Here is a 14,067-nt window from a genome sequence, read left to right as displayed (position 1 = left end):
GCAACAGATTTCTTACCTGTATGCAATGACATTTTGCTTTGGGGGTTGGGTGTTACTTTCAGTTTTCCCCTCCATTTGGTCTAAAAACATAGTGTTCATGGTCATGGTTTTTCAAATTCAGTGCCCTGGATCCTTCACTGGAAACCAAAAAGTAACTCAATCCTACATTTACTCTTTGAATTCTGAACAATACAAGTTGACACCAATAAAAGTTTGCTAAGAAGTATTTGACTCTGGTAAGTGTATCCATATCAGACTGGCGGGAGAGGTATTGGCGGCAACATGCCCAGTGCATTTTGGGTATTGAAGTTTTCATTCCTATTTGCAAAAGGGAAGACAACAGACTTTTTTTCTCTAAGCAGCCAAATTTTATTAAAAGCCAATTTTGCCAGTAGTGAAGTACCCTGTTAAACCCCGCCCGTGCAAGCTCCCGTTTATCTGATGAAGGCAAAACTCATATATCAAAATCTGATCAACAAACAATGCATAAAACCAAGTCCCTGTCCTCCATTTTTTCTTTTCTGATAAACTGTCACAACGTCACAATACTTAAGAAAAGATCTGTTCCTACTCCAGTTTTATCACAACTTTAAAACAAAAACGTATGCATGCATGCACATCACATAGACGTTGGAGAGCAACAGAGAAAGGCAAGTCAGCGCAAAAATGTTGACAAAATATTAGAATTGAATTGAAACAACATATAATAAAATACCTTCCTGTAGCTCAAACAGTAGAGCATGGCACTAGCAATGCCAAGATCATGGGTTTAATTCCCAGGGAAAGCATGAACTGATATAAAATATATACGTTAAATGCAATGCAAGTTGCTTTGGATTAAAGGGTTAGTTCACCCAAAAATGAAAATTCTGTCATTAATTACTTACCCTCATGTCGTTCGACACCCGTAAGACCTCTGTTTATCTTCGGAACAGAAATGAAGATATTTTAGTTGAAATCTGATGGCTCTGAAAGGCCTCCATTGGCACAATGGCACTTTACACTCTCAAGACCCTTTAAAGGTACTAAAGACGTCGTTACAAAGTCCATCTCACTACAGAGGTTCTAAAATAACTTTATGAATCGGCGAGAATAGTTTTTTTGCGCAAAAAAACCCTAAATAACGGCTTATATAGTGATGACGATTTCAAAACAAGGCATCATGAAGCTTCGAAGCGTTATGAATCAGCGAGCCGAATCAGCGGTTTGAATCGCCAAATTTCAGCAGTTTGGCGGTTTGACACGCGATCCGAATAATGATTCGGCTCACTAATTCATAACGCTTCGAATCTTCATGATGCCTTGTTTTGAAATCGTCATCACTATGTAAGTCGTTATTTAGGGTTTTTTTGCGCACAAAAACTATTCTCGCCGATTCATAAAGTTATTTTAGAACCACTGTAGTGAGATGGACTTTGTAACGACGTCTTTAGTACCTTTTAAGGGTCTTGAGAGTGAACCGTGCATCGTGCCAATGGAGGCCTTTCAGAACCATCAGATTTCAACTAAAATATCTTCATTTCTGTTCCGAAGATGAACGGAGGTCTTACGGGTGTCGAACGACATGAGGGTAAGTAATTTATGACAGAATTTTCATTTTTGGGCATTTTAAACGAACCCTTTAAAGCATCTGCCAAACACGTACATGAAACTACTTCACATTTATGTTTGCATTTATAACCTTAGAGGGGAACATTGGGCAGGATGTGGTTTTTACATGGAAATAAAATTAGTTTTTTTGTTTTTTATATCTGATTAATCAAAGAAATAGTCAATAGTTTAATCCATTATGTAAATAACAGAGTTGCAGCTCTATATTGGGATGTTTTGAAAGTGGTTTCCTCCGCAAGTCTTTGATATTATATGATGTAATGTAAGTCTGTAGGATTTTGTTCTTTTTAAGATCCAGGTTGACCTGTAGAAAAATTGTCAGAGCTCTTTAAAACGTAATAGAGCTTCTTTTCTCAACAAGGTGCATGATACGAGGTATCACAGATGTCAACGTTTAATCCCTAACCCAAAGTATGAGCACTAGTAATAGTGATTCCCACCTTAGCTAGCCCCACTAATGCGTTAATAAGGCAGAAAAGGACAAACAAATACAGGAAGAAGAGTGCATCAGAGAGTTATGATCACCATTACCTGTTTAAGTGCGGATCCTATGATTTATGGGGCTAAAGTGGCCTGAGTAGAAATGTCACAGTGCATTTCCAGACGCATCTGTCTTGTGGTTTGGCAGCTTGTTGTTCTGTAGACTCACATGTTTGACGTGCATTAGAGCCGATACACACATACATGCACCGGCACAGCACACACATGCATACGTGCACCCCTTTCCCATCCTCTCTGAAGCCCCCGTCTTGTTCTGTAGTATTACTGAATCTTCCCACATCTGCTTTCCATTGCCAGCATCTCTGAAGACTTGAAAACATTAAATGCTGGCACAAGCTCGGTCTCACTCCAGCACTTAATGCTGCACTTAGGTGACTTGAAAGGCAGGAGGCGAGAATTGTAGAAAATGAAGTGTCACCGAAATAAAAAATCGCCTGAGATTACCACCAATTACATTTAATAATGGCCGACCCATCTGTTGATCAGATGCAGGGAGTCCCCGTGGTCCAGTGGTGGGGTTATGGGGTGGGGGGGGGGGGGGTTGCACTGGGTCTTCTCCTACCGTATGGTACCGTAAAGCAGTAATTTGTAACTGATTTTACTTCATGATTCACTAATTTTATTTTCGGACAACAAGAGGAGCTCAAACTAGTAATAATACAATTGTTTAGCGTATAAAAAGTAATCGCAAAATCAAACATTGAGTGTGTCTACATGTATAACATGTTATACCCTGATAACTATGACACAAGAAAATGTTTACATGGGATTTTAAATGATCAGGTTTTTCTCAAGTTGATGTCAGACATGGGCAAAGAGATATGCATTTTCAAAAGTAATTGAAAAAGGTATTTAAAACACTACCATTTCAAAGTTTGGGGTCAGTACGATTGTTCAGTGTTATGCTCACCAAGGCTACATTTATTTGATCAGAAACACAGTAAAATAGTAATATAGAAATATTATTATAATTTAAAATAACTGTTTTCTATTTTAATATATTTTAAAATGTAATGTATTCCTGTGATGGCAAAACTGAAACTTCAGCCTCATTACTTATAGTCTTCAGTGTCACATGATCCTTCAGAAATCATTCTGTTATACTGATCTGCTGCTCAAGAAACATTTTTCTAATTTTCTAATATATTTTTAATACTTAATAATAATAACTTTTTTGAGGATTCTTTGATTAATAGAAAGTTCAAAAGAACATCATTTATTTAAAATAGAAATATTTTAGCATTATACATTTCTTTAGTGTCACTTTTGCTGAACAAAAGTATTACTTTCTTTAATAAAAAAAGTCGCCTTGACCTCATATATTTGAACGTTAGTGTTTTTTTTAAAGGTCATACATTTTCCTATCACGTATGACCTTCACTTAATAAAACAACTCTGTCAAGGGATTTGCATGACCTGACACTTCAATAACATTTACTAAAATTACCATGATCTGCATATAAAATATGCAAAATAATTAACAGGACAAACAGTTTTGTAAATTTTATAAAAATGTGTGATTTACCAGTCCAATACTGTTATTCATTTCCAAATGATAGATGAATGTGTGCCAAATAATGTTGAACTTGATTGGAAGCAGAGCCTTTGACGTCAACAACAAAAGATATGGGAAGTGTTTTCTCTGACTTTTTAAAAGATGACGAGTCTGGATATGATGGATGTATAGCATGGGAGCGTTTGCCATATAAAACAGTCTTGTTACTTGTTCAATGTCCAGAAGCCTTGTTCTTTTGTACGTGTGAAACAAGAATGACAATGGAAGTGTTTTTCTCCCCTCAGTTGGGTTCTGCTCTGTGATTTGTGTTCTTGTGTTTTTGTGAATGAGGCCAGCACCTCAGTCTGGTCTTCATCACGGTGCTCTGCTTTACCCTCAGGTGTTGTTGGCATCGTACAGCAGTGATCTCACACCCAAGATTGTCATTCCTTAATGGCTTCTGAATGCTTGCAAACCTGCTCCCTCCTTTACCCTCTCTTACATTTGGTCAAGGATCAGAGGTCTTCTGAGAGCACTGGAGAAACACCCTTCTCTGTGTTCTGTCTGTCCTCCAGGTATAGATGAGAGCCAATGTGTTGGAACTATCATTTTCAGTCTGGGAAAGAAGCTCTTTTGAAGGTTTCTGTTGTATATAAAGACTTTGGTAACACTGTAGTTTAGGGTACAATTCTCACTAATAACTAGTTGCTTATTAGCATGCTTATTACTAGGATATTGGCTGTTTGTTAGTACTCATAAAGCACATATTAATGCCTTATTCTGCATATTCTACATCCCTTAATCCTAATACCTAAACGTAACAACTACTTTACTAACTATTAATAAGCGGTAATTAGGCGTTTAGTAAAGTCATAGTTAATAGTTAGTTAATAGTGAGCATTGGACCCTAAACTAAAGTGTGACCAAGAATTTTTATTTTTAAGTACACTGTAAAAAATAATCAGGTCTCCAACTGAACATTTTCTAGTGACTGATCACATCTAAATTTTTGAGTTGGCCAAATTGAATTTCTGTGAATTAAATTGCATCAATTCACAGAAATTCAATTTGGCCTGCTAAAAATTTTAGATGTGATCAGTCACTAGAAAATGTTCAATTGGAGACCTGATTTCTTTTACAGTGTATCATGTCTGCATCTGGGTAGTTGACATAGCAGTGTCGTGCAATGCTGTGCTTCATCTAAAAATAATTTCAAGCAGAATATATTATATTACATTATATTTTTCATCCATACAATTGAAGTCAATGGCCACAGAAACAGTTTGGTTACCAACATTCCTCAAAATCTTCCTTTATGTTCAACAGAAGAAAGAAACTAATACAGGTTTGGAACAAATTGAGGGTGAGTAAATAATGACAGAATTTGAATTATTGGGTGAACTATCCCTTTAACCTATTTTCAGGATTATTGAAAGTCATTTTTACTGGGTCATGTATCACTCTTGCAATCTCTACACGTGAACTAAAATGATTTCAAGTTCATGTATTTATTTGACAAGTAATCTCGTATTGTAGGGTGATTTATGAGCAGTGATCACATTACACACACACATTTTCAATTGATTATGCAGCAGATTTTTTTTTTTAATCTGCTGCATAATCTGATGGGCCTAACACAAATCAATTTAAGAAAATGAATTTATTTTTAATATTATCATGCATGCCCATTTTATAAAAGCAAAACTAAGCCATTTATTTTTGTAGTCTACATCTGTTCTGACTCTTGCTAAGTTTGCATATACTGTATAGTCATGATTGTTTCATATGTTGTTTAAAAGTAAACATCTAATACTCTATACGCACACTGGACAATTAGATAGATTAATATTATTTCTCGCTATACGTGAACATGATTGAAAGGAAATTTTCTTTTGCCTGTATCTTTTCTCGGGTTTCTTTGTGGTGAAACACTGTCTCGCATTTTACAACACTTTGAGAGAACGCAAACATAGTGAAGAATTATTTGTGAATAGCCACCACTACTACTTGTGCACCGCAGCCTCTTCATGCAGTTTCGCTTCTCTGCATTGGTCATCGAATCATTTCTTCTATGCAGATTTTAAAAGGTAAAGCCCGGAACACACCAAGCCGACGGAAGGCCGTCGGGCCGTTTTCGTGCGTCGGCCGACTAAGTTTTCTTGGTGTGTTCCGCACCGTATGGTTGAAGTTGGTCCTCGCAGGCTATTTTTCGGCCGATTCGACATGTTGTTCAGCTAGTTCAGCTAGTAACTCAGACATTTCTGAAATAGCACGAATCCATCTGTGGGGAGCCAGATTCTGAGCTGCTTTGTTTAGGCAAGGCAAGTTTATTTGTATAGCACATTTCATACACATTGGCAATTCAAAGTGCTTTACACAGAAATGGAAGTAAAATATTTGTAAGTGAATAAAATAAAAAATATACTAGTATAACCCCTATCTGGAGTGGAAGAAAATGGAGAGTCAGGTTTGCTTTAAAAATATTTGTCAGGTAACTGTGTGTTTAAACAGTACCCTTTATAATCCTGTAGGACGTGCTACTTGGCTGTCGAATGTCGAGCGTCGGTTTGGTGTGTCAGGGCAACTTTGGACGTGAGTGAGCCGACTGGTTGACTGGTTGGTCGGCGTCGGCTTTGTGTGTTCCTTGCTTTATGGCACAATAAATGACTCTTTTCATCACTACCACCACAGCAAAAACTGCATATTGCACCCAGTTTCAGAGAATAGTTGCTATACCATTCCAAATTTAGGGGGGCCAAGCTTGTTGACACGGGGGCACTGCCCCCCCACCCCCCAGAGCCTTGGCCTGTGGTGCTCATGTGGCAGATGCAGGTTTGATTCTGGCCTCTCCATTAATTTCCTTTCCATTGTCTCTATCAATTAAATAAAGGAGAATAAAACCCTAAAATAATACTTTAGAATACAAGAAAACATAAATTCAGTCTTGTATCTGCTCTCTGAGAAATAAAATCGCTCTCTTTTTTTGGTTCTCTCTTTTTCTCTTTGTCCCAGCTTTCACAACGGGAGCTTTGACAGACTTCCACCTTCTGACCAAAACCCAGAGCAATACCCAACAGTGAATTACCATTGCAAATTCAATATAAATCCAAACTAACATTCTGTCCAAGTTTCCAAATGCGGAGAAGCTTCTTTTATGCAACTTTGCCGTGACTAATTCTGTTAATGTAACAAAGCATCATATCTTTAAACCTCTCCCATAGTTCTGTCCATACAGAGCAAGGCTTTTAGTGTGAACTTGGATCAGAATTGATGTAACTTGGCAGCACATTTTTGGAGTTGGACAATAATACATTAAAAGAAGCATATGGAGTGTGAAGGATTCTGATGCTGAGCCATTTGCCTCATCTTCTGCAGGTTGGATGTGCAATTTCTGTGTTGCTCAAGAGTGTCGATTGGGGAGAATCATCTAAACTCTAGTCATCACCTTCAGCAAAGGCGTTTCATCTACTATTAGGAACTGTTGTTATGCATTTAATCAACAATGCCTCATAAATTCACCTGCTAACATACATATTTGTGTCTTCAGTTCTTCGTGGTTGCTAAAATAGCTATTTTAAAGGGTCTCAGCTAAAGGGCTAACAGCTAAATTGTTTTCACAAGCTGCCTCTTGTGGCGAGCATTGCATCCCAGATATGATATTGAGCAATTTTGAAAATCTGTAAAACAGATTTGTGTTGAAAATTCCTGTGGCTTCTTGCTATATTCTCTCTGCACCTCACATCAGCAGTATAGTTTACCTCTACTTGACTTTGTGGCATTTGAAGGCTTCTTGTGAAACCGATTATCAGTGTCGCATACAGGAATCAAGTCTAAAATATGTTTAAAATATATCATTTCTATTTAAAATGAGGGCACAGCATAGTAGCTCACTAAGGGGTGCAATAATAGGAGGACGTAATTAAAAGAACGTGAGTTTTTGTGTGAAACAAACTATCCCAATGTCATTGACAAACCTCTCAATCCTCTCCAGATGAAGCAAGAAAGCCCTGGCTTTAGCTCAGCGTGCATGATGTTATACACAAACACAGTTTGACATTCCAACTGTGGGATTTTTAAGCCAAGAAAAAATGATCCAAGATTTACTAAACAACCATTATTATTCTTTGAATGGATGTGAAAAGTGTGTTTCTTCTGTTTATTGAGTTCAGGGATCCAACATGTGCTTTACAGGACCTGCGTGTCTTGTGACCTTCCGCTCCATTGTTTCTCTTTCTCTCATTTCTTCTCACCTCTCAACACTCATTTCTTTTGTTTCGCTCATTTTGTTTTGCTTTAAAGCAATTACTTTTCACCTTCCCATTTTGTATACTTGGAAACAATATACTTTCCCGAGCCTCCTTTGTCTTTGGTTTGGCTTGGCTTTATACATATGTTTAGATGCTAGTCTTGATCAGACTCCAATGGGTGATGCATTATTAATATCATTGTGAGCAAATGAAATTTCTGAAATCGAGTTAATAAAAAAACTTGAAAGATGCAGGCACCCACACTGGAGTCAAAAAGAGTGTCGGCTTTCCTTCTGTAAATATTTCCAAGAACTATAAAATTGTATTTTATTTTGATTTGCTACACACTCAGTTTCCCCTTGTGCAATGACACTAACTTTACCAAATAAATAAATGGACATCTGTTTATTTGAGTTGAAAATATTGGCCAATCAATCAGAATCAAGTATTACAGAAAGCCATGCAATGGATTTAAAAGTTTGATAAATGGTTTAAAGATCTGGAATTGTTAATATACCTATTGTATTTCCCACCTGTTTCAGTGAATGGAGGATGTATCTCATTCTGTTCAGAGAAGGAGAGCGCTCCTGAATTGACAGCAGAAGAGGGAGCCTCGCTGCGCTGTGGGCAGAACCTGCCAGTTCAGTCTGGAGCCCAGTACCACCACTGTGAGCAGTCCGCACAGAACCTTCACCTGCAGGAGAGCCCCCACCGAGACGTCAGGTGAGAACTCCCAGCACATTTGTGCACTTGGATTGGTCGACAAGAACAGTCACTTCATACTTTAATAGTCAAGAGTCAATAAACAAGAGCAAATAAATGTGCTATTTAAAATGTTATAGGGATAGTTCACCCAAAAATTGAAATTGTCATCATTTACTCACCCTCATGTTGTTCCAAACCTGTCTGAATGTTTTAGTTTTTTTTTTTATATGTTGAACACAAAAGAAGACATTTTAAAGAATGTTGGTAACCAGACAGTTGATGGTAACCATTGATTTCCATATTAGGAAAAAAAATACCATGGAGGTCAATGGCCACCGTCTGGTTACCAACAAAATCTTCTTTTGTGTTCAACAGATCAAAGAAACTCATACAGATTTGGAACAACTTGAGGGTGAGTACATTGGGTGAACTATCCCTTTAAGTGCATTTTGAACATTTTAAAGTATAATGTTATTTACTTTTCAGTTTTGACTCGTAAATTAGCAAATAAACCACTACAGATCTGACTGTTTATTTGTTAAAACAGTGAAAGATCATAGTAATTTTTTTGCATAACCTAATTAATATTAATGAATCAAGCATTGCCAGTTTGTGACATCAGATCCGACTGCGAATGCACCGCCTCCCAGGCTCCCACCTACACTACCATTTAAATGTTTGGGGTCAGTTTTTTTTTTAAATAAAGTAATGCTGTTGAATTGTTCACAAGTGACCGTAAATACATTTATAATGTTACAAAAGATTTATATTTCATATAGTAAATGCTGTTCTTTTGAGCTTTCCATTATTCAAAAAATCCAGAAAAAATATGTCACGTTTTCCACAAAAATATTAAGCAGAACAAAGGTTTTCCAAAACTTGGGTTCTCCGAATTTTTTTTTCACATTTATCAAAATGTAATTATTTTCTTTATTTATTTTCTATTTAAAATACAAAATGACATAGACAAACAATCAGCCATTCAACAGTAAGTGGACATCAACTTATGTGAATGTACATAAATACCAATAAAGTTTGTAATTTATAAAATTTTTCCAAAAGTTTTTCTTGAGCACCAAATCAGAATATTAGAATGATTTCTGAAGGATCATGTGACACTGAAGACTGGAGTAATGATGCTAAAAATTCAGCTTTGCATCACAGAAATAAATTGCATTTTAAAATGTACTCAAATTTAAAACGTATTTTATTCTTTCAGAAGCAAAAAAATTTTTTTACCAACCCTGAACTTTTGGATTGTAGTGTTTTTCAAAGTGAAGCCAATACAATATATAGATTACAAAAAAAAGGTATTTGCTTTTGATTTTTGTCCATGATTATCAGTACATATAAAGTTGTATACTAGGATCTAGTAAATCTAGTAATGTATGTAAAGCGTTTAAGAGTCTCTACAATTTCACAGTGATGCTAATTACATTAAGAATGTAAACATATCTTTAAGTCAAAAAATGTTGGTTGTTTTATTGAGGCTTAATGCAGTGTGGAACAAGTCAAACGAGCCCGTCAAACATTGCGGTACTGATGCCGCTTCTTGGCTGCGTTTGTTTTTTGAACGGCTAGGAAAAGAGTCTGTCGACGGTTTTCTGTTGACTTCTGTGTAGCCACAGTACAGTTGAAACCCATCGTTTCAGTGAGGGATGCTTTCCAAAGTGCTTTCACTCAAACACGCCATCCAACTCTCCCAATATTGTCACTGAATGTCACTGCTCCTGCCAAACAGGAAGTGGTGAGCCTGAATGGAGCAACTCATGACAAACTTGAGGCTTCAGTTCAGCCAGTGCGCTAGCATTAGCGGTTTCCCGCACCAAGTGAAAAGGGGACTTAGACAAAATCCTTCATAGGCTGCTGGGACAGAGGATCCTTCTCACATCATTCCAGAGCTTTGCACACAAATCCATAATGAGCAAACTGACAGGAATTATTATGTGGAAGATCACAGCGACGCACTGGGAAATTTGACCCCCATTCAAGGGGGGCAAAGATTCCCACTATAATGGGGAGTATTGTAAACACAGAGCGTTTAGAGGCCCACTATTATACCTCCAAAACCAGGTGACTTCTGTTTAGCCCACATGTAGGCTTCGGTTAACCCCTATTGTGTCATCAAAGCCTGTCATATGCTGAGCATGACAGCCTGTCTGTATTTATCCCTCTCTTTTCTTATTTTTAAATACCCATTCATAACTATAGTTCAGGCCAAATTTCCTGCTTCATTTATTCATGGAATTGCTCAGGAGCATTTGTGGTGGATCTAACCGGTGTTTAATGTACACCGCAGTGGAAACCCATCAAATGGCTGTTTCCTGTGAGAGAGGAGAACATAAAAAGTAGCTTCTGATCAGCACAAACCAAACAGTATAACCTAATAAGACTCTGTAAGGGTTTGTAAAATGAATCTCCAATCGCACCCCTTTTGGTGAAACGTTGTCAGTGTTAACAGAGATGTTTGAGAGTTCAGGCTTGCCAGGACCGGAGCACAGAGCTTGTCTGTGTCCGTGGTGTCTGACAGTGCAGAGTTGGCAGCAATTTTAGAAACCCTGGCCTTTATCTTTCAACAGGCTGGGCCGCTAATAGTGTGCATATTCTTCCTGCTCCGTTCTGCCTAAACGCTCCTCATATTCCTCTGGGTGTGTTTCATTCTCCCGCAGGTCTGCTGGCTTTCAGACAGTGCTCAGCTCGTCGTCTCTGTCCGGTGGCGTCAATGGGTGTCATGCTTTGCCATCGTACCCCATCAAACAGGAGGGCTACAAGCTGGGATCGGCCCTGAGCGACTTTTCAGGAGGGATGGGAGCAGGTCGCAGGGAATTGGACCGTCCGAACAGCGGTGGTGGCGGTGATGACAGTAACTTAGCAACTGTTCTGTCGTTGTCAGCAATGGCGGTGACTGTGTATCCATTTAATAATGAAGATGGCTCCTCCCCACTGGCTTTGTCCCCGAGCTCGCGTCACTCAGCAAGGCCGAACGCGAGCGGACTGAAGAGACGCTGCCTCTTGGTGGCCTCACAGTCAGCCTCAGAGGGAATCGATATTGCCGCCAACATCTGCTCCTCCCAGATGTCCTGCGTTAACGGCCTGCGCACCAATTCGTCGTCGCCTACCGCCACCACGTTCTCCCACAAGCCTCTCCCCGCACCCAGTCCTCAGCTGCCGTCACCTTCCACCTCGTCCTGCCTCCTACCCCTGTCCTCCTCGTCATCATCCTCCTCAGTGTCATCAGTGGAGCATTGTGAGGACGTGGCCTCCATGCAGCCGGGGCCCGGTGTGGTTAACGGCAACGGGCTTGGACTTCTTATACAGCCCGGTGCTCTGCTGGACAGCTGTACGCTGAAACAGGAACCGGTGGATGAATTCTCTCCAAGTGAGGAGGAGCTCTTTCAGCATCACTATCACCATCTGACGAGCCGCGGAAGCCACTGCGTTGGGCATTCCCACCATCACCACCACCACCACCACCAAACAGGCCCCCCACGGCCACCCATGCCCCCTCCCTACCACCTGCACCAGTACATGGGCTCCGGCCCAGGAGCTCTACTGCATCTTCAGAGCCAGCAGCAGTCTCCACCCTCTGGCCTGCTGGCACAACCCAAACCCACAGGCCTGGTCGAACAGCAGGTGAGCGACAGGGAGGACGTATTTACCGATAAGCAGGTATGCCGCTGGATTGACTGCAGTGCGGCGTATGAGCAGCAGGAGGAACTGGTTAGGCATATCGAGAAGGTCCACATTGACCAGCGAAAGGGTGAGGACTTCACATGCTTTTGGGCCGGATGTGTCCGTCGCTACAAACCCTTCAACGCCCGCTACAAGTTGCTCATCCACATGAGGGTTCACTCTGGAGAGAAACCTAACAAATGCATGGTGAGTGTCCACAGTTTTTAACTGGCTGTCAAAAGTGCACAATTTTCAGCAGTTTCCCATAATGAAATTCATAGAGGCGATTATAACTGGCAGCTGAAATGGCCTTGAAAAGGCATAAGCAGTATTTTGGACTGAATTGTTTTAGTTGGAATCCTCATTGACTTTAATTTGAGTGGAAAGTTCGTGAAACCAAATGCCAGTATAATTATTTTTAATTAAGAAGATCAGTTTTAAAATAGGTTTTTAAGTATGTATTATCAACAGAGGACAAATAATTCTTTCATTAAGCTTTATTAAATCAAATCTCTTTCTAAAGGCCCCACAAAAGTGTTTCACAAATCCATTTTTTTTATTTTATGTCAGTTTTATGCGAGAAATAGATTTGGAAGTTCTCTCCAAGCTTCATTTTTTGTAACAGCTTTCAAGGGACCACCTATGCCTATTTTGCTCAGCATTTTTTTTTCACAACCATATCACATGGCATGAGAAGTTATGATTTCAGCCGAAAGCGCAGCTAACTTTTCCACTGACGGGTTTGGGTATTTAATTGGACCTGTAGTCTAGCTGTATAAATAGTGTTGTGGTGAAACCCAAGACATCCAGGTAAAACTCTCCGATTCCACAAGTCAACACACCAATCAATGTCAAAGTGCCTTTTCTAACATTCTCAGCTCAAGTGGAAAAATGGCTCCAGCCCCACCAATGCGCAAGTCCAAATACACAATTAGTCCACAATTTGTGTAGGGTGAAACTCTGTTTGTTTTCTTAAGATCTCTCTCTCTCTCTCTCTCTCTCTCTCTCTCTCTCTCTCTCTCTCTCTCTCTCTCTCTCTCCCTCCCTCTCTCTCTCTCCCTATGATTGAGATCATAAAAAAAACCTACACATCTGTGTAACATAACCAAATAATGCGTGCACTTGATCCCTTTAAATAGGAGGTTTAAACATTTAGCCATCCCACAAGTATTAAGCGAATTGGCTCTTTATCCAAACTAAACACTTGGAAAAATGTAGTAGTCTGTAAGAACGGAGCCGCAGAGGAGATGACCAGCGAAATTCCCCTCTGTTGCTCAATCGGAGAATGTTGGATTTCTTGTCAGATATATTCTGTTTCATATACAAGATTCTGTCCAAAATGGCTTTTATTTTACAGATACATAAACGGACTGCTTTAAAGTCTGCCTGTTCCTCTAAATCCCAGGATACCTTTTTGGATCCAAATGATCTGTTTAGCCGTGTCAATAGGAGACAGCTGTACACTAATATGTGGAGCATGTTACAAGGGTAACATTTATATTAGCTAGCATTAAGTAGTTCCGTTGAGGTTATTAATGACGAGTTTTGTTTATTCTCCAGAGGACGTTGGTTTACTCTGAGCTCACAGCAGCTGGACTGACAGATGTAATTAGATCATGTAAATTCCTTCTAAAACGTGTGACTGTATTTTATGGCATTGCGGCGCACTCTGCGGCATACACTTGGTAGTTTTGGAAATTATCGTGACTTGTTGCATTTGCTGTTGTATATGCATTATTGTTTTGTTTTTTTATATCATAATCTAATGATCTCTCTTTTTCTGAATTGCTCATACTTTTATAAAAGTGCTTTAGGGGCTCTGTTCTTACTCTCAAA

The 14,067-nt window shown here is 39.2% G+C and overlaps 1 protein-coding gene across 1 annotated transcript in view; it reads left to right on the top strand.

Moving 5' to 3' along the window:
- Positions 1 to 14,067, top strand: part of glis1b (GLIS family zinc finger 1b) — a 109,272-nt gene that overhangs the window by 31,516 nt on the left and 63,689 nt on the right. The window contains exons 3-4 of the mRNA XM_079826658.1: positions 8,397 to 8,577; positions 11,229 to 12,438. Coding sequence (XP_079682784.1) covers positions 8,397 to 8,577; positions 11,229 to 12,438 — 1,391 coding nt within the window. The remainder of the gene's footprint in view (positions 1 to 8,396; positions 8,578 to 11,228; positions 12,439 to 14,067) is intronic.

Source organism: Gobio gobio (genome assembly GCF_949357685.1).
Source record: "Gobio gobio genome assembly, chromosome: 10".
Taxonomy (NCBI): Eukaryota; Metazoa; Chordata; class Actinopteri; order Cypriniformes; family Gobionidae; genus Gobio; species Gobio gobio.
This window is presented reverse-complemented; position numbering and strand designations above follow the sequence as displayed.